At 36.6% G+C, this 21,690-nt stretch overlaps 2 protein-coding genes and 1 pseudogene across 2 annotated transcripts; all 3 read right to left on the bottom strand.

Moving 5' to 3' along the window:
• Positions 1-1,139: 1,139 nt before the first annotated feature.
• LOC114725920 (aspartyl protease family protein At5g10770-like) lies at positions 1,140-7,587 on the bottom strand. The gene is made up of 3 exons (XM_028912485.1): positions 7,485-7,587; positions 2,632-3,000; positions 1,140-1,978 (listed from the first exon to the last, which is right to left on the bottom strand). Exons 1-3 carry the CDS (start codon positions 7,585-7,587, stop codon positions 1,140-1,142), a joined length of 1,311 nt encoding a protein of 436 aa, XP_028768318.1.
• A 1,460-nt stretch (positions 7,588-9,047) lies between these two features.
• On the bottom strand, positions 9,048-10,017 carry LOC114725910 (L10-interacting MYB domain-containing protein-like). Its single transcript, XM_028912476.1, has 2 exons — positions 9,769-10,017; positions 9,048-9,686 (listed from the first exon to the last, which is right to left on the bottom strand). The coding sequence occupies exons 1-2, from the start codon at positions 10,015-10,017 to the stop codon at positions 9,048-9,050; spliced, it is 888 nt and encodes a 295-aa protein (XP_028768309.1).
• A 3,051-nt stretch (positions 10,018-13,068) lies between these two features.
• LOC114725901 (aspartyl protease family protein At5g10770-like) lies at positions 13,069-21,441 on the bottom strand (annotated as a pseudogene).
• Positions 21,442-21,690: the final 249 nt, after the last annotated feature.

Genomic DNA, 21,690 nt, shown 5'->3' with positions numbered 1-21,690 from the left:
CTCATGAATAACGTGAAAGAAAATTATAATTATAAATAGTGGGCAAGAATTGAAAATGACAATTAAGGGTCTGTTTGGGTGACCCTCAAAACGATGGTTTGGTTTGGGAGGCAAAACCATGGTTTTGGTGAGATGTCACCTAAACAGCATCAATTTTGGACCAATAATCTGAAACCATGGTTTCAGAAGAAGTGAATTCATTCTGCTTCTGGTTCAAATTGGAGAGATGATTGTGCCTGTCAGAGTAGATCTCAACAATAATATGACTTTAATAATTCTCAATTATTTTTTTATAAACATATTTAACCTTATATCTTATAAACATATATACACATATTAATTATTTATTAATTACATTATCTTATGTATTATTAATTATGTTGGTAAAAAATATATTATTAACAATTTTATTCTTTCAAATTAAAATATATCATAAAATTTATCTTTTATATAATTATCATATTAACTTATGTTTTTTTTAGTAATTTGTATATATAAAAAGTATTTTGATAACAACTATCCAAACACTCTTACTTCTCAGAATCACTTTTTTACAAATCTATTCTTTACAGAATTTATTCTCCAAAGCTATTCTCCAAATCATGGTTTGATTTCATCAAAACACACCCTAAATTTAAGACACACCCCAAACCAGACTTTAAATAGATACGAAGTTTGGGAAGAATTATCTGCGAAAAAAAAAAAGACCACAATGGAATACAAATAAATGACATTCAAGCAGACAAGAAAGACAAAACCTTTGATAGTGCTTACATCCTTATTCATAATTCAGATTGATCTATTAATTTTATTTCTTAATCAAATCTGAAACTTTTGCTTTTAGCAAGCAATTATTGGCAAGTTACACCGGGACGCGGTTCCTGATCTTACAGCCAAAAGAGCACGATTCGGCTGTTTCCATATATATATTATATATATATATATTTTAAAGTTGACATTACTTCTTTATCACTGCATATTCTAAAATTTAGAGAAAAAGTAAAATGTAAAGATATATATAAAGTAAATCTGCACCATTCAAATGAAATTTGGATGGCTGAGATTTGCAGAACCGGCAGAGAACTGGCTATTTATTTCCACAGCAACTATTGAGATTTGCAGAACCGGTAGAGAACCGGCTATTTGTTTCCACCGCAACTGGCAGGTCTGAACCCAATCCTACCACCACCAACATCGTACACAACCTCGATTGTTTTCTGTTGAACATTTCCAAGAATAGCAATATCCACCAAGTCTTCATCCGTAGCAAACGCCAAACACACCTGCGTTTCACTCACCACATACACAACCCCACTTGCGTCCAGATCCACATTCACACCCCCTCCAAACGACAATGTCACCTTCGGAACGACAACAGATCCGTACCCACTCAAATCGTAACACGTGTCCAACTCGTCAAAAGAGCCTGCCATCGGGTACTTCGACATCGCGTTCCGGAACGCGTCTCTAAGGGGGCCGTACGCCGCCGGAGGTAGCCACGTGAGGACTGTACCAGAGTCGATTATCACGCCGACAGAGGAGAACACGGAGGAGGGGATTGAGAGACTGGAGCCGGCGAGGGAGATCCCGGTGAGGTCGAGTGCGTAGAAGGAGGGGCTCTGCGGGATGGAAGAAAACGGCGTGTAAATGATGTTGTCGGAGGCGGGTACGCCGCCGAAGGTGAGGTAGCCAACTTCACTGGCGGTGGAAGGGATGCAATAGGAGAAGATTCTGTGGAACATGTCCGAAGTTTGTTGGACAAAGGAGATGGCGTTGCGGCCGAGGCCGAGGAGGCCAGCGGTGCCGTTGAAGAGACCCTCGTTGTCATGGCCGCAGCCGAAGAGGAAGTTGTCCACGACGTCGGTCTGAGTAATTGTTAGTGTTTCGTTAGCCAGGTTTCCGGTGGAGGTGGATCCGTCACCGTATTTAATCCCGTAAGTGCAACCGTCCGGTGATGCAGAACATTTCTGCTCAATTCCTACATTACATGTTATTAACAGTTTATCAAAGAAATAAGATAAATAGTGAAAAGCCAGGGCGATGGATGTTGAATTTACGTGCGACATCATGTATGTGATGGTGTTAATGAGTTCTAAATTATCTGAGACATGGTCTTTTTTCTTTTTTTCTTTTTGCTGGGAGACCTTAGGATAATATTAGCAAAATTTCCAAAAATATATAGTACAAGTGTAGAACATGCAACTTTTACTATGTATAAAATAAAAATTTATATTTTTCACCAAAAAAAAATTTATACTTCTTTCAATCCTAGACATAGAAACTAAATAATTAACTTGTAAAGATTAAGAAGGTTATTCAGAAAAGTATTCTATTCAATTATTTGCATTAAAACTACTTTTATGCAGATTTCTTCTTATGTGTGGCTAATAAGAACAATTTGAAAAAGAATTATATATTTAGGAAATAAGGTGGAATCGGGATATCATTTAATTAGAACTAAAGTAATTTCCCTAACTGGCTGTAAAATTAGCAATGGATTAAAGTGTAATAATAATATATATAAATATGTGTGTGTCGTTGTAGTATTGATTATTTATAAAACTAGAATACACACACACACACACACACATAGAGGACTATAGGAGGTAAGGAATACACACACGTACACACCTGCAGAGGAAAGCTGAGAACATTGTGAAGAAGAGCAAGGGATGTTAGAATAGGAAGATGAGTGCGAAGGATCGAAGATAGTATCATTCTGAGTATAGCAGGAGCCATCGCATGGGAGGCACTGAGTCCAAGTGAGGTCACTTCCGGTGTCAAATATCAGCGACAACTCCCTCGCCGGCGTTCCCAACCCTACCCTCACGAAGTAGTCCCCCGACCCTAGAATCTCCCCTGACCTTGCCGGAAGCGGAGCCTCGGCCGGAGCAGCCACCTCGCCCGACACCTTGATGACGTCGCCGACCTCCCATCTCCTTCTCTTGCTCGCTGCCCTTCCCACAGCTTGGACTGGATTGCTCTCACCCTCGCTTTGTCCTGCCCCAGGATTTCACTGTGTGGGACTGTTAATGAGCTTTCACTGACGAGGACGTGTGCTGCTTCATCAGTTTGGAGCATGGCCCGTGCTTGTGTACCACTTCTAACGATCCCTTTCTGCTTCTACCTATTCGTCGCATCAAAATATAACATACATTCAATGCGTTTATCGTGCATGTGCAGGAATATTATATTCTATATATTATAACACAGAGTGATATCGAGATGCATGGAGGAGAAAGAACCTGGAGGAAGAGAGCTGCAGGAGGAAAGAAGGGAAGAGAGAGCTGAGAGGAACGTGATGATGAGTATGCTGAAGCTCACTGTACCCTTTCTTGTTGTTGCAGAAACAAAGGGTTTGTTCTCAACGAAGAATAAGAAGAAGCAAACCAGAGAAATAAAAGCAAAGAAGAAGGGATTAGAAGAATTAGCAGAAGCCATAGAAAGAAGACAGATTTGTTTGTGTTTCAGGAGGCCGCACGCATACGCTCAAGTGTCGGGATGGTTGGCCTTTATATGGGCTGTAAATCCCACAACTCGGTGTTACATTACCAATAGAAAACAGCCAAATAGGCCAACAAGGCTCAAACAATCCTTCTTGTATCAAACATTACAACCTAAGATCTGCGAACTCCCCTATGATTTCTTCTCCGAGGCATAAGATATCTTAATTGGGATCAACGACCTTCAAGATTTAATTTCTTTTTAACTTACACAAGGCTCATGCGTGTGCATAAAACCAATAGTAGTAGTATCGATAAAAAAAGAAAGCCAGACGGTGGGGTCGAGCATATTCTACTTTGGCTTTTCCCACGTAGTCCTATGCAAATATGAGTCTCCCTCTCTCTCTCTCTATACGTGGAGAGATAGAGAGAAAAAGCACATCTCATCTTCAACTTTTTCAAAGATTACAAGTTACAACCTATGAATCTTCATCCTCCCCGCACACTAATATATTCTTCTCCAATGCATTTGATGCGCCCTTCTGTCTCTAATATAGAAGTTAATCAAAGGGTTGGATTTGATTACAAATACAAGAACTAAACTCATTTTATCTTCTACATTTATATTTTTTTTCCCCTAAAATAAGACACTTGCCTCCAGTTTTTAATATAAAATCTAGTTCGTAATTTAAATTCAACTACAAATTAAATCTTATGTCAAAAATCAAAGACATCATACATATAAATATTTTAGAGTTATCATATCAAATTCATTTTATCTAATTTTTTAACCTTACGTTGAGGCAGTATTTCTTATTTGGGATCAGATGTTCCAGATACTGTTTACGTGCGCGTGTAGGATTGATGGTCACCTGGTATTTCCCTTGTTTGGGATTATTAGATTAAATTTATTTATGGCTCATTTTACCGAAAAGCATTGACTTATGCAAAATCTGAAGATGTCAAATTTATGATTAAGGAACCAAAACAAAATTACAAAATAGTTAATTTGATTCGGCTGAGAAAGAGCTATATACAAATGACAAGAATGTTTTTTTAAATATTTGCAATATCATTCGATAATTTGTAATATTCATTATTAGAAATAAAAATATTACAGATCATTTGATAACTGTAAGGATTTTTTTTTGCTCAAGCATAGGTATCTCCTATTAGAAACAATCTTATTCGAGGCACTGTCAGACACTACATTGGGGTCACCTCTTTCAGCGGAAATTCGAACATTGGTTTGTCACTTTGTGAGAGACTAATCTCTTCCACTAGACACAACCGTGTTGGTATAACTATAAGGATTTGATTTATGAGTTTTATATATAGGCACCAATTTTGTACAAAACAAGAAAACAAAGATGCAAAATAATAAGGAGTGAAAAACTGACTTTTCAAAAGACGACTTTTCTTATCTTAAAACATGCCGCACATATTATGGTGGGTCTGGGCACTAAATTTAAGAACACAAAGGGGTTTCATAACATCCAAGTTAGTGTTGCCGTAGAGGTATCAATTTTCGGAAGCATTACCATATTAAGGGAGCTGAATCCAGAGTTGCGGTGTTTTCATGATGAGATGTTTTCTAGACTTACGTAAAAGGTGTTTATAAATAGTTCTAAATATGATTTTAAATCAAGCCATTATTCGCTATCCCAATCCTTCAACACCTTAGGGATAGTACTCTCTAGCGAACTTCACCCTAAATTACTATCTCCGTTATCTAGGTCTCTTCATGCTTTGAAGTTTTGATGTAATTTCTTATTGTAAGAAGAAGAAAAAAAGTTAAGTGAAAAGCATTAGAATGAGAAGTGGGAGGTGTGACCCAAATGCCTAAGCAACTGAAACGAATCTGAGCCGTTGGCGAAAGGGGAACCTGAGCCGTAATTTTTCTTCAGACTTTAGAACGTGCAATCCCCAAACAGTGTCTTCCACAGAAGCAGTGAGTATATATAGTCTCTACCTTATTATTACACGTGTATATATATGTGTGTGTGTATGCTTGATTCTAAAACATGGGGAAACTTACTGCTTTTTTGCCCTTGAGTTAAGACTCTGAAATATATATCAGTATCAGATCAGATAAGGCAGCTACATTACATTGGTGTGGGTGTGCGCAGGTAATGTTTAAATTAAATATGTTTTTAATACTATTCAACTAAGGTTGCATTTGGTAGGAGGTATTAAAAATGAAGGATTGAGATTGGGATTACAATTGAAAAAATCTATTAAAAAGTGTTTATATAAGATATTACTTGTTATATGGGATTAGCTAAACTCATATATGTGGGATTGGAGAATACCATGGAGAGAAGTGGTATTTCCCAATTCCATCTCTATGGGTTTGCCTAATCCCATATAATAAGTATTACTTACTAAATACTATTTTACTGATTTTTTTAATTGCAATCTCAATTTAAATCCCTCATTTTCAATACTTCGTACCAAACAGAACCTAAAAAGTAAAACTTCACAAATAAAAACTGAATTCCTTCCCCCCGGGGGTAGAGGCTAGAGTTCAAGATGATTTTGCAAAAATAGATTGTTCTTATTCTCAATTCTCCTCGATTAAACTTCATCAAATTCAAGATACTCTCCCAAACCAGACTTGAAGGATATAGCAAGTTTTGAGAAAACTTGTTTGTGAAAATAAAACCAATAGATCACATGGAAAATAAATAAATAGACACAAGCCAAACGCCAATATATATACTCTTCCGGTCCTTAATATAAGACTCATTTAACTAATTTGATTAGATTAAGAAAGTTAGGTAAGTTAGTTAAAGAAATGTGACACGTTTTTTCTTAAAATACCATAATCATATTTCTCAATACCACCCCCCTTTCTCTTCTACTTGGTTATGATTGATGGAGTATCCGTAGCGGTAATTTAAGAAAACTGATAGATATGAGAAATAGGTTTTCTATTTAGAAACCAAAACTAACTCAATATTGGGTCTTATATTAAGGACTGGAGGAGTAATATACCACATCTTTTATCCTTAATATAGACCTAATTGACTAACTTGGAAAAGATATAGTTGACTAATTTTAAAAAAATTAAAGAAGTTGCTAAATTATTATAAACTATTTATATTTATGATTTTTTCTAATCAAAATTTGTTTCACTCATAAATTGACATATAATATAATAATCCACACAAATATTTGGAGATATCATGTAACATATGTTGTAATTAATAATTTAATAATTTTTCTAATCTCTTTAAATTAATTAATTGGATCTTATATTAGAGACTGGACACTGGAAATAGTAAAAACCTTTGATCTATAATTTTATTTCTTAATACTTTTGCTTTAAGCAAGCAATTATTAACTACTTAGGGTGTGTTTGGATTGGCGGTGGAGAAGTAACTTTTTTTTCAATCTGACTTTTCCAAAAGTCAGATTGAGTAAAAGTCAGATGGGTAATGTGATTTATGTTTGGATTGGGTTTAGGAAAAAAGTCAGTTTGAGAAGCTGAAACTTGTTTGGATGATAAATGTAAAAGTAAGTTTGAATGTAAAATGACTTAAAAGGACATGAATTCTATTAAATAGCACATATCTAATATTAGATATTTAATTATTAAAAGTGAAGAAGTAAGGAAAATAAAAATTATTAAAAGTAAAGAAATTTAATTTAGTATTATAAAGAAATTATATATAATGTGACTATTTGTCATAAATAAAGTAATGAAAATAAAATTATTAAAAATAAGGAAATTTAATTTATTGTTATAAAGAAATTATATATATAATGTGACAATTTTAAAAGAAGTATTGAAAATTTTTTTATAAAAAAAAAAAAATTAAGTTATTACTAGAAGGAAATTGAAAAATAATAAAAAACTTAATTAAATATATGTAATGGATAAATATGTAAATTAGAGGTCATACATACGTAGCATTTTTAAACTAAATACATCAAATAACTAATTGGATGCCATGCTCAATACAATTTGGTCTCTGATTGTGTCACGCACATGATTCATTTGTCTTGATCTAGGTAAATTTGAAGAGGATGTCTCACCAGCTTCATCATGATTGTCTTCGTCAATTGTACCTTCAGATTGAGCTTCTATGAAATCTCTATCAGTTTCAGAATTTCTTCGGAGGAAATTATGTATAGCCATTGTAGCACAAACTACTTGGACTTGAGTTTTATACTTGTAACTTGGCATCTTATCTAAGATGCGAAACTTATTCTTCCACACCCCAAAAGTCCTTTCTATAGTGCACCTCAAACTTGAATGGTAGTAATTGAAGACTTCGTTATAATTTTCAAATCCCGGTTGTCGCCTGAAGTTTGGAAGGTGATAGCGCTCACATCTGTACGGACCAAGATATCCTGGTGGAGTTGGATAGCCAGCATCGACCAAATAATACTTCCCTAATAAATCATGAAATTATGTTGACATTGTGAAATTAATGAAAATATCAAATGAATTCGATATAATTAAAATTGAAGCTACTGAAAATATACCTGGAGGTGGATGAGGGAAATCCAAGGCTGGAGTTGAGACAGCAGTGTTAAACACACGAGCATCATGTGCAGTACCTTCCCATCCCGCTAACACAAAAGTGAAGCACATGTCCCAGTCACATACAGCCATGACATTCTGTGTCGGATATCCTTTTCTCCCGATATATTTGTCTTGCTTCGAAAGACTCACCACACATCGTACATGAGTGCCATCAATTGCTCCTATTGCATCATTGAAATATGGCGAATATCGTTTATCGTTTTTTATTTTTGGGTGAGTTACAGAAAACGTAGGATCGAGTGGTTTGATATATTCCCTGGATAGACTAAGGCAAGCCTGTAATACTCTATGAAAATGCCTGCTTACAGTTTCTCCTGAATGTTGAAACCTTTCTTGAATCATCCTATTACATTGTCCATGACCAACTGTGTTCAAAAACATACCAACAATTTCTTCCACTCCCAGATACTTAGAATTTTTTAAACCATGTTCGACCAGTTTAGAGCATAATCGCATGAACATTTCTTTTTCCATTCGAAACATGTCATAACACCGAATTTCATGATCTCGCAAAATTTCTTGCACCCATAAATTACCTGTTTGCTGACTAGTTCTTCGTGGCTCTTTGCACATAAGGCATCACATATTGACTCACCAATACAGCTACCTCTTCATATTGTGTTATCTCTTCATCTAGAAGGGAAATCAATTGAGACTGTTCATCTTCCTCCGACTCCTCTTCAGACTGTTCATCTTCCTCCATCCACTCAAACGTAAATTGATTGTTCCAATTTGCCATAGATAATGTCACCTGTGAGTGTGGTTAAATTCAACTGTAAGAATTTTTTTAAACGACAAATAAATATTTTAGGTATGTGCAAATAAATATTTCTTTCTGTTAAACATGCAAAGACATAAAAATTAGTCTAAAAACATTCATAAGCTGCAATTACCATTATAAATAACACATGTAACTTTAAAAACATTCATAGTCAGTTAACAAGTTACATAATTTCATAGTTCCACAAACATTAACTTAAAAACATATAATAACAACTCTGGTCCGAGTTAGACAAAATAAAATCATAACATGCGTCCTAAAATATAGTTCAAGCAGGCGGGGGTTTCAGCCATGATGGTGGATTGTATGCCATATCCTGTAGCCATGCAACCAAGTATTCCGGCTGTCCTTTTAGTGAAACAACCATTTCCCGAACACTCTTGTGCAATAGAAGTCTTAAGCACCGGTTCCGGAAATCAGAGTCACTTGTAATTTCCTCAAGGCAGAGCACTTCGGCCGTAACCTCAGAAATTGATACCTCTTTTATTTTCTTAAGAGTTGCAGCTCTATCCTTAGATGCAGTAGCTATTTCACTAACTGAATCCGCTATTTGTCTTGAGGCCGGAAGTTTTTGCTTTGTTTGCCTGCTAGACCCTTCACCTCTCTTCCTCTTCCCATGGCTTCCTGAACCACTAGGTGCAGTATTTGCTGTTAAGTTTACGCCTGCCATCTCATCCGTAACTCCTACACTAGCACCTCCAAGATCTTCTTCGCTATCCCCCGATCCTTCAAGGAGATCTGTATCAACTCTATACACATTCTCTTCATCATCCTCTTGTGTCTGAGGTTGGGTTAAAGACGGTGCCAACATATCCTCTCCAGATGCTATCACACCCTTGAATATCGTGTTTAATTCATAAGCAAACTTTAACCCCTGGTACCTAAACTTTTCATATTGGGGATTCTCCTGCAAGAATACAATCAACAAAAATAAAAAGCCTATAACAAGTAATAACACAGTTTATAACTCAAGATCAACAATTATATACCAGTTTTTTCTTCTCCCACCACTCATTTGTTGCCACCACTGTATTGTTTACAGGGTCCCAACCTACACCAGTCTCTTTGTTTAAATTAACCCATGTCCTCCAATCCTTCCTCAAGCTATCGAGCCTATTTTTCAATTGCTTCTTCTCATATGATTTTCCTGTTTTTGCATTGAATGCAGAGTGAATGTTGTTCCACCCAGTCTTTGAAAATGATGTTCCTTGACGATTTTTCCGGTAGATTTGCTCCATGCATTCTTTAAGTAACACCTCTGTAGTGCTTGTATCCCATGTTGCCTTACTTTTTTCTTTGTTCATAGTTCTATTAAAAAATGTCAATCAAGAATGCAAAAGGGAGTTACAGTGAACCAGAACACTTTTCTTCCAACAATGCAGAAATATTATGTTTATTTTGTAAATAAATATGACAGGAAATATCTAATATATATAATATGTATAAATTATAATATCACAATCATATATATTTAGGTTTGTAAAACATACTTATCAACAATAAGCATTATTGATGAATATATACGCCACTTTTTACAAACACCGAGCTTCAGATTTTCAAACTAAAAAACGTATACTTTTCGGAGCTTGTGACAAATAATTAACAGCAAAGGGGTAGTCAGTTTGCCAGAACCACAAATCATAAAATAGAAACATAGAACTACAAATAAATAGAAACACAGATCTTCAAATTTTCAAACTAAAATGCGCCTACGAGTCTGACCTTGTCACAAATAATTAACAGGAAACACAGACTAAACACAGCCAAAAAACCACATTAATCGGTACGTTCAAGTCAGTTCTTCCTACTACACTACTACCAAGTTCGACAGCCAGGCCACACTGATCGAAAGAACATCAGATTAATAGCAACAATATCATATTAACACTCCTATAACAGCCATGCATCCGCCGACAGCCAAGAACAATCGAAGAGCCAAGAACAATCGAAGACAACCAGATCTGGGACCAAAATCGCGTATCTCTTACCAGGCGTACAAAGGAGACTCTGAGCAGTGTGGATCTGGAGCAGATGCGATCCGGCGGCGGTGAAAACGGACGGCGACGCTTGCAACCGAACAGAGGAAGAAGATGAACGGCGACGGTATTTGAAGGATCTGAACGAACGACCAAGGTCTAGCCACTCCCACACAACAACCGCAACTGATGAGACGGCGGGACACGGCGGAGGGGAGACGGCGACGCTGGAAGAACTGAACAAACAGAGGAAAGAACTGATGAGACTTGGAAGAACTGAACGACCGACCACACAAGAACCGAACTGTTGAGACGGCGGGAGAGGCGGGCGCAGGTGGGAGACGGCGGGCGCACGGTGGGAGACGGCGGGAGACGGCGGGTGCACGGCGAGTATATGGCAGCAGACGTCGGGAGGAGTTTTTTTTAGCTTCAGAGCGTTTGTGGCTGTGGCTGAGTGCGTGTGTGCGTCTTTTTTTGTCTTTGAGCTGAAGTGAGGTCAGAGAAAATACATGCAGAGGGTCAGTTAGGTAAAACAATTAAACACACTCCAACGGTTTCATCACCCCAGCTGCACGTCCGAAAAAAAAGCTCCTTGTATGAGCTTCTCTCAGAAGTGTTTGGAATAAAACCAAACCATAGTGGCAGAAAATGTTTTACGGATTACGAAGTAACATAGGTGGAGGAGATTACCTCGTTTTGCGGAAAAGTGCTTCTGAAACAATGGTTTTGGGTTTCCCAAACAACCCCTCAAAAGCCCATTTAAGCCTCAAAAGTAAGATTGGGTAATCGGGGGGATCCAAAACACTCAAAAATCTCAGCACCCCACAAGTCCGTTTGGGACGCACGTTTGGGGGCCCAAACGTAATCCAAACGGGCCCTTAGTAGTTACACCCAGGACATGGTTTCTGATTACGGCCGAACAAAAAGAAACACAATTCGGCCGTTTCCATTGTTTTCTTTATTTTTGAAACAGTCACATGACTTATCTTGCATATTTTTAAAATTCAAGGAAAAAGTAAAATGTACAAAAAAATATAAAGTAAATCTGAACCGCCCAAATTAAATTTGCGACGATAGAGATTTGCTGCTGAAACGCCAGTAACGAAATAGCTGTCTCCGGGGCAACCAGCGGGTTCGAACCCAATCCTACCGCCATCAACGCCGTACACTACCTCCATTGCTCTCTGTTGAACATTTCCAAATAGCGGGAAACCTCTCATCGGATTAGCAAAAACGCCAAACACCCTGCGTAACTGCGTTTCACTCACTGCGTACACAACCCCACTTGCGTCCAACTTCACTTCACACCACCTCCAAACGACAATGTCACCTTCGGAACGACAACAGTTTCGTACCCACTCAAATCGTAACAGTGTCCATCATATTAGCCGAATCTGCCATCGGGTACCTCGACACTCTTTCCGGAAACAGTCTTCGGGGGCCGTACGCCGCCGGAGGTAGCCATGTGAGGACGGTACCGGAGTCGATTAACACGCCGACACAGAGGAGAACACGGAGGAGGGGATTGAGGAATAGAGCCGGCGAGGGAGATCCCGGTGACGTCGAGTGCGAGAAGGAGGAGAAGCTCTGCGGGATGGAAAGAAAACGGCGTGTAAGTGACGTTGTCAGAGGCGGGTATGCCGCCGAAGCTGAGGCAGTTGACAAAACTTACGTTTTTACATGTATTTTTTTATATATTTCTGATGGGTTTTTGTCATTATTATTGGTTTTTAATTGTATTATTTGAGTTTAATTTATATTATAGTGCTTTAACTTGAATTAGTGTATAATAGAAATAAAATTATCATAATTGTGATTGATGATTTTTAAAGACAATTAATGCTATCTATTTTTAAATTTTAGTTGTCGGGTTGTCGAAGAATTAAGAATAAAAAATTATATATATAAAATAAATAAAATAAAATAATAATAATAATAAGAGGGTCAGGTAGTAAAACTGTGCGTTTTACTGCCTCCCTAAATTATGATATTCATCATCATTGTATCCATTAATAGGACGAAGGAGACGAGCTGGTGGCAGAAAAAGAAAAGAGCGAGAAATAGAGGCACAACAGTGTGAACAGAGCAAAGACGCGAGGGTACTGGGCAGTGGAACAGAAACAGCGAACCAGAGGTGACTTCGTCACCTTCCTCTATTTCTCCGCGATTTATTCCTGACGGTAGACACACACAGCAACACGAGCTGAGAGCGGGAGGGAGTCGAACAGAGGCGCAAGAGAGAGCGAGAAGCGACGGCGTGGCCAGAACCTCCCTTTGGTTCCATCCATCATCTTCTTCTTCTCCTTCTCGGCGTCAACGAACAGAGACAGAACGAAGGACAATCTTCACCGTGTGTACTGTTCCGTCGCTGTCTTTGATATCTTCACCGTGTTTCTCCATGGAATCTTGTAGTAGAGTTTGAATATAGCAGTCCTCATGGCAATCCGCGGCTAAGGCTGTGAATTCTCCAATCAATAACAATGACAGGAGCTCAAATCATCAAAGAGAGTTTTAGTTGCTTTAATTTCATACTCAATAATTGTTTAACAATTTCTAGGTCTTAGGATATATGTTTTCTGATTGTTGGATAATTGTATTGTTTAATCTTATATATTTGGAGATTATTATGGCTGGATTACTATTTAGCATTTGATATTGGGCAGTTTATAGCTTTAATTCAATTATAATATTGTGGTTATGACATTTGCATTGATTTTGGAGTTAATATTGTTGTGATTTTTATGAAGTGGCTTGGAATCTTGAATCATATTGTCTCTTGCTAGTTTTAATTATGTTGTTTGGATTTAAGAGTTCTAATTAAGCATGGTTTTGTTATCATCCTTAATCCCATTTACTATTTTGGTTGCAATTAGTAAGTTGGGATTTTAGGAAAAATTTTGTGGCTATTCGAAGTAGCTCAGGTTGTTGGATTAAAAGCTTTATTATAATTTAAATTCATTGTTTTAACTCCCGTATCTTTAGAGTGAGGATTGCTTGCGTTGTTGAATTGGAGGATTGATTATGTATTATCATGTTATTTGGGTGTTCATTTTCATTTCTTTAATCTTCAGTCATTTGATCATTTTATATAAAAACAAAAAAAGTATTTTAATTTCAATTTATTCATGGGGTTTAATTAGAAATTATCAAATCAAAAATCCTTTTATTAGTTTAGGTTATTTGCATTTATTTACTAGGATTTAATTTCATTTCGGCTCATCAAAGTGAATATGACCCGGATTGTGCACTATATTGCATTAATTCAGTTAATTTTAGAGTAACACCAAAACGACAAATTAAAGGCAATAAACTTCAAGATAGCCAACTTCGTTGGCGGTGGAGGGGATGCAATAGGAGAAGATTCTGTGGAACACGTCGGAAGTTTTGTTGGACCAAGGAGACGGAGCTGCGGGCGAGGCCGAGGGGATGCCGGTGCCGTTCGAGAAAGACCCACGTTATCATGGCTGCAGCCGAAGATGTTGTGGACGACGTGGGTGGGAGTAATTGTTAGCGTCTCCTTAGCGAAGTTCCCAAGGGAGGAGGATTTGTCAACGTATGAAACGAAGAGTAGAAGAGGAGTAACGGCAAGTTGATTCGGAACATTGCGGCTAGAGCGGGAAATATGGTTGGAGCTCGCGGGCCAGCCCGCCAACCCGCCAATAAAGAGCAGGTTAGGGTGGCATTTGCCAGCCCGCCAAAAATACAGGCTGCTCTAGCCCGCACCGCAGAACCCGCGGGCTGTGGCGAGCTAGCCCGCGGGTTGACCCGCCTAACCCGTCACCTTTTTTTTAAAAATTTTTTATATAAATAATATATTATTATATTGAAATTTTTCTTCTCTCATTTACATCTCAATTTTCATGTTAACATAATACATATGTAAACAACAAATATTTTTTAAAAATAAGCATACCATATTTGTAGCAAAAATTTAATAACTACAATCAAAATATAAGATATATTTATTATAGAAAAAAAAAGTATTTTAGAAAAATATGGTGAATGAACTTTAAAAAAAGTTAGATAAATGCACTTCTAAATTATAAGAGATAGTGTTTTGTATCAAACATGACATTTATATAAAAAAATAATAAAATTTATCGCTTGATAAGTTGATGTTGAATGTTAGTTATGTAAAAATTTGTAGTATATTGTTTATATTTATATTGACTATTTTAATGTGGTTAAAATATAATTTATACTTGTGATTACTTTAAAATTTGGATCACCATTTATTAGTTTAAAAAATTAAATAAAAATAAGATTTAAAAACTGAGAATTAAAAAAAAAAAAAGATGGCGGGGGGGGGGGGTGGTGGGGGTAGGGGGACTTTCCAGCCGCCAAAATGCGGGCTGATCCAGCCAGCACCGCATTAACCGCGGGTTGAGGCTGACCCGAAACCCGCGGGTTGGCCAGTATTCCCAGCTAAATTTGCGGCTTATGACCTACACGTATGTTATTTATATTATCAGATCAAACTATGAGAGTGAATATACTGTCATTCGGATTACTCATTTAGAAATAATTTTACTACCTATGATATAAGTTATCTGTGATGACGATGTTATTTGGGAATCTTATAATAATGTTACCAAATTTTCTAAAATATATTCTTGTACTCAAATATAAAAAATAATACATAGGAATTACATAACTAACTAATTAAGTTAGTTGTTTATAGAAAAAAGTATTTATTTTTTTAAAAACTCTATTTAATCATTTACATTAAAACTATCTTTTAATAACAAAAATTCTTAGGATTAATATAATCTTTAGTCTTTCAAATTTGTCCTCGTTTACGAACCTCGCCTTTCCGTCCACAGCTCGGGGTTATAATACCAATAGAAAACCACCAAATAGGCCAACAAGTGTCAAACATTACACAACCTAAGATCTGCGAACTCCCCTATGATTTCTTCTCCAATGCATATGATATCTTAATTGGGATCAACGGCCTTCAAGGTTTTTTTTTAAGTATATACAACGAGGCTCCTGCATGGTGTCATAAAACCAAATAGTACTATTTTCTCTCATTAATATAAGATTCAGTTGATTAATTTGAAAAAATTTAAAAAGTTAGTAAATTATTTATAACGTATATTATATTATCTCTCTAAATTACTAATAACTTTTTTAATTTTTTCAGATTAATTAACTGGTTCTTATATTAAAAATTAGAGAGGTTGTAACATATAGGATAGCAGAAAGAAAACCAGCTAATTCGGAGCCTCATATTAAGCTTTTTAATTTACAAACTACAGTTCATTTTGTTTCTTCACCTCGACCCTAGAGTGAAGCATATTCTGCTTTGGCTTCTTCCACATAGTCCTACGCAATATGACTATTTTCTTCTCTCTCCCCGTTCTCCATCCTCTGCGTGGGGAGATACAGGGAAAAAGCTATATTTCATTTCCAACTTTTTCAATGATTACAAGTTACAACCTACGAATCTTCATACTTCCCTATGATGATTATCGTCTAATGCATTTGATACACCCTTGTACTTACTTAGAGCTAGTGAAAGCATTGGATTTAATGATAGACATAAGAACTTATTTTATCTTTCATGAGCGTAGAATTGTTGGTTACCTGGTCTTTTTCTTATTTGGGATTACTAGATTAAATTCATTTATCGCTTCATTTTAGCCGAAAGCATTGAATTATGCAAAGCTTGAAGATGTTAAATTTAACAATTTAGCAATGAAAAACTTAGAAAATAGACACTTGATTCGGATGAGAAAGAGCTATACACGAGTAAAATGACAGCAGGAATGCTTTTTTTAAATAAAAAAAAATTTATTATGCGTTTGCAATTATCATTCGATAACTTCTATTATTTATTATATATTAGAAATAAAAATATATAAATCATTCGGTAACTGTGAGGATTGATTTATGAGTTTTTAATTATGGGCACCCATTTTTACCCAAAAAAAAAAAAGATGCCAAGTATAAGGACTGAAAGATTGACTTTTCAAAATATGACTTTCTTCATCAAAAACATGCCACAGTACATATCATCCTGGGCTGTGGGCACTAAATTTAAAAGCACAAAGTTGGCTACGTAACACACAAAATAAAGTGAAAAGCATTAGAATTTACGGTTTACAGTGAGGGGGAGGCAACACATAGGCCTAAGCAACTTAAACGAATCTGAGCCGTTGGCGAAAGTGAAACCTGAGCCGTTAATTTTTCCGCAAACTTTAGGACCACTTCCCAAATCTAGTGTCGTTCAAGTAGTTAGTATATATAGTATATATAGTCTCTGCCAATATATATGCTCTCAAATACCACTTTCAATCTATAATATAAAAACTAGTTAACTAATTTGAATAGATTAAAGAAATTAGTTAAGTTAGTTACTTATAATAAATAAATATTATCTTTTCTAAAATATTTTTATTAATCATATGTATTAGCTAGAAATAATATTTAATGAAACCTTTAATATGTACAAGATTACAAGAACTGAAAAAAAGATAAATAAATATAAGAGACAATGTGAATTGAGATATTACATTTAGGATCAAATTAAATACCAAACTAACTCTTATATTATAACTGGAGGTAGTATATATCAACTTCGTATAAGGCAGCTACATTATATTAGCGTGTGTGAGCAGGTAATATTAACTAAAACTAATGAACTCCATAACAAAATAAAAAATATGCTGAAAGTTGAAGTATGTCCATATAAAATCCCAATTCACCAAGCAAGGAGATGGCATTGTCACTATTTAAAGTAGTCCCTCCGGTCCTGGTTGGGGAGAGGCGTGAGCTCTTGATTAGTTACTCTTTCTCTACTATTATACTCCTTTACTATATTTCCCACATTCCCCTTCATCATTTTTGTCAATTATCATAAGAATATATTTAAAAAAAAGTGTATTTTTCACTTATTTATAACTAATTTTTTGCCTTATACAAATTGGTTACTTGAAGCTTATTAAATCTGTATGCATTTCTCAATAGTAAAAGATAATACCGTATTTATACTTTTTATATACTCCTATGATCCTTAATATATAACCTAATTATTGAGTTGATTTTGGTCTCAAATATAAAGTCTATGTTTCATATTTATCAATTTTTTTTAAATTATTCCTATGAATACTCTTCCAACTATAATCAAGTAGAAGAAGAAATGAGGATATTAAAGAAGATGATTATAGTTTTAGAAAAAATATGTCATTTTTTATAATTAATTAACTTACTAACTTTCTTAATCTAATCAATTAATTAAATAAGTCTTATATTAAGGACCGGAGGAGTATTATATTAACGTCACAATCAATTAGTGGCCCAAAATCATGATTATCTCATAAGTTATTATTACTCTTACGTAAAAAATAATATATCTTATTTATCTTTGCATATTTTAAAATTTAAAGAAAAATGTAACAAAAATATATAAAAAGTAAATCTGGACCATATTTGAAACACCCGGGAACAACTTGCTGCTTCCACTGCAGCTCGCAGGCCTGAACCCAATCCTACCACCATCAACGTCGTACACGACCTCGATTGTCCTCTGCTGAGCATTTCCAAGAATGGCAATATCCCCCTCATCTTCATTTGCCGCAAACGCCAAACACACCTGCGTTTCACTCACCACATACACAACCCCACTTGCGTCCAATTCCACATTCGCCCCGGCACCAAACGACAATGTCACCTTCGGAACGACAACATCTTTGGAACCACTCAAATCGTAGCACGTGTCCAATAAATCAAGCGGATCTGTCATCGGGTACCTTGACATCGCTTTCCGGAACGCGTCTCTCAGGGGCCGTACGCCGCTGGAGGCAGCCGCGTGATGACTGTCCGGAGTCGATGATCACGCCGGAGGAGGGGATCGAGAGTCTGGCACCGGCGAGGGAGATCCCTGTGAGGTCGAGTGCGTAGAAGGAGGAGCCCCGCGAGATGGAATAGAACGGCGTGTAAGTGATGTTGTCAGAGGCGGGTACGCCGCCGAAGGTGAGGTAGCCTACTTCGCTGGCAGTGGAGGGAATACAATAGGAGAAGATTCTGTGGAACACGTCCGAAGTTTGTTGGACAAAGGATACGGGGTTTCGGCCCAGGCCGAGGAGGCGGAGGTGCCATGGAAGAGACCCTCGTTGTCATGGCCGCAGCCGAAGAGGAAGTTGTCGACGACGTGATCGGAAGTAATAGTCAGCGTTTCCTTAGCGAAGTTTCCGATGGAGAAGGATTTGTCACCGTATGTAATGTCGTAAATGCAATCTCCCGTTGATGCAGAGAACATTTCGGGACGCGCCCTACGTTATGGTCATGAATGAAGAAGACGAATAAGAGAAATGGGGCGAAACTTATGTTTAACAACATAGATACACACACCTGTAGCAGAGGAAAGCTGAGAACATTGGGAAGAAGAGCAAGGAATGTTGGAATAGGAAGAAGAGCGCGAAGGATCGAAGATGGGTTCAATCTGAGAGTAGCAGGAGTCAGAGTCAGCGCATGGGAGACACTGAGTCCAAGTGAGGTCACTTCCGGTGTCAAATATCAGCGACAACTCTCTTGCCGGCGTTCCCAGCCCTACCGTCACGAAGTAGTCCCCCGAACCTAGAAGCTCCCCTGAAAGAGCCAGAAGCGGAGCCGCCTTCTGTTCCGACGCCTGTGACGTCGTCGTCGGCCTCCCATCTCCTTCCCTGGGTTGACGCTGCTCTTCCCGCAGCTTGGACTGGATTGCTCTCACCCTCGCTTTGTCCTGCTTCAGCATTTCACTGTGTGGGACTGTTAATGGGGCCTTCACTGACGATGACGTGTGCTGTTTCAGTCTTGAGCATGGCCCGTGTTTGCGTACCAATTCTAAAGATCCCTTTCTGCTTCCACCTATATGTTCATGGTATCAAATATATTCAATTAATGCATTATTATCTTGCATGTACATGACAGAGTGATAAAGATATATGCATGGAAGAGAAAAGGACCTTGAGGAGGAGAGCTGCAAGAGGAAGAAGGGAAGAAAGAGCTGAGAGGAACATGGTGATGATGAAGAATATGTTGAAGCTCACTGTACTCTTTCCTTGTTACTGCCGAAACAAAGGATTTGTTCTCAGTGAAGACGAAGAAGAAGAAGAAGAAAACCAGAGAAATAAAAGAAGAAACAAAGGGATTAGAAGAAGGCGAAGCCATAGAAGGAAGAAAACTTGTTACTTTTCTTTCTGTTTAGGCCGCACATGCATGCAATAAGCGTCCGGTTGATGGTATTGCCTTTATAGGTTAATCAAATTTCATGGCTGGGCACAATCTTAAGGTAACTTTGCAATTGAAAAATTATTTAAACCCATTATACAAAGGAGAAGGTGATAATTAGATCCCAAAATTCTAATTTAATGGCAGTTAAATCGGAAAAAAAATTATATAGAAGGTAAACTGGGAATCAAAATTCAGAAAATTCAAAATACACACACGAGTCTCAATTACAGATTATGATAGTTAACTCTCATTACTTTTGGATTTGCAGTTTCAAATTTTGTATTTGTAAGGTTTTGAATTGAGATTTACAACTTAATTTTTAGCAAAAATTATAATTTTTTTTTAAAAAAACCGAACTATCTTTATAAGTTGAAATTTCGGGGATCTAACAACTTGGATTCCCCCATATAAGATTAATTAATTTCATTGATGAGATTGAGGTGGGTACAATAATGCTACAGGCTCCTCTGTGGCCACAACTGGGTGTTGTATATATTTCCAATAGAAAACAGCCAAATAGAGGAAGAGAGAGTCAAACAATATCCTTTTCTCAAAGCGTTGCAACCTAAGATCTGCGAAGCCCCCTATGATTTCTTCCCCTATGCTTTTGATGATATCTTAATTGGGATCAACGGCCTTCAACAATATTTCCTTTTCAATACAACAAGGTTCACGAAGCAAATGGGAGAGAAAAAGAGAGGATGCTCGTTTGGAGCATTAAACTTTTAATTTAAAACAGCTTCAATTTTTTTCTGCATCTTTTCACCCTACTAATCAACCTACTTTGGCTTTTCCCACGTAATGTTTATGCAAATATGAGGGAACCAGATTCTATTTATATATGAGTATTTACATATCTCTCACGCTCTCTCTCCCACCAGTGAGTCTCTTACTCTATATGTACGTGGAGAGATAGAGAGAAAAAGTAATACTATCTCCGGTTCTAAATACAGTAACTAGAGATTCGATTTAATGTTAAATATAATATTTCAATTTATTTTGTTTTTTATATTTATTTTTTTAAGTAGTCCCCTATAGTGATTATACATATTAAAGACATTCATTATATACAAACTGATTAACAAAGATATTTTAGAAAATATAATATTCATTTATTATAAATAATTAACTTAACTAATTTTTTCTAATATTCACAAATTATTTATCTAGCTCTTATATTAAAGACTAAAAGTTAGTATTTCATCTCAAACTTTCCAAAGATTACAAGTTACAACTTATGGTCGCGTTTGGCAGGAAGCACTGAAAATGAAGGATTGAGAAAATCTATTAAAAGAGTATTTAATAAATATGATATTAACCAAACCTATGTATGTGAGATTGAAGAATACCATGGAGGGAAGTGGTATTCCCTAATTCCATATCTAGGGTTTGCTTAATCCCATATAATAAGCAATTCCTCATGCTTTGTACCACACGGAACCCGTGGGTTTCAGTTTTCATGCTGTCCATTATGATGCCTGGCATTTGATATCTCTTACTTTATGTGCTGTGTAAGAGCTATGCAGGAGGAAACTTACTCTTCTTTACTTATATATGCCGAGAACGTCATTTTTTTTTTCAAAGAGAGGATTTGAATTTGCAAACTCATGCATGTCTAAGAAAATCTTAAGAGCTCACAGATCAAACTTGTCTCGTGTGTGAATGGGTTTATATGTGTTAAAATAGTTATGTGAAAAAAGAGTAAAAGTATTAATATAT

The sequence above is a fragment of the Neltuma alba genome, unplaced genomic scaffold (genome assembly GCF_004799145.2).
Source record: "Neltuma alba isolate B1F8T4 unplaced genomic scaffold, ASM479914v2 tig00002420_pilon, whole genome shotgun sequence".
In the NCBI taxonomy this organism is placed as follows: Eukaryota; Viridiplantae; Streptophyta; class Magnoliopsida; order Fabales; family Fabaceae; genus Neltuma; species Neltuma alba.
Note: the sequence above shows the minus strand (reverse complement) of the source record. Positions and strands in the feature narration are given on the sequence as shown.

Coding starts and splice junctions, on each gene's coding strand:
- LOC114725920 (XM_028912485.1), bottom strand. CDS start 7,587: ATGGCTATACATAATTTCCTCCGAAGAAATTCTGAAACTGATAGAGAT. Junction 3,001..7,484: donor AGACAATCATGATGAAGCTG/GTGAGACATCCT, acceptor ATCCTGGGGCAG/GACAAAGCGAGGGTGAGAGC. Junction 1,979..2,631: donor TTCTCAGCTTTCCTCTGCAG/GTGTGTACGTGT, acceptor CATGTAATGTAG/GAATTGAGCAGAAATGTTCT.
- LOC114725910 (XM_028912476.1), bottom strand. CDS start 10,017: ATGGAGCAAATCTACCGGAAAAATCGTCAAGGAACATCATTTTCAAAG. Junction 9,687..9,768: donor GGTGGGAGAAGAAAAAACTG/GTATATAATTGT, acceptor GTATTCTTGCAG/GAGAATCCCCAATATGAAAA.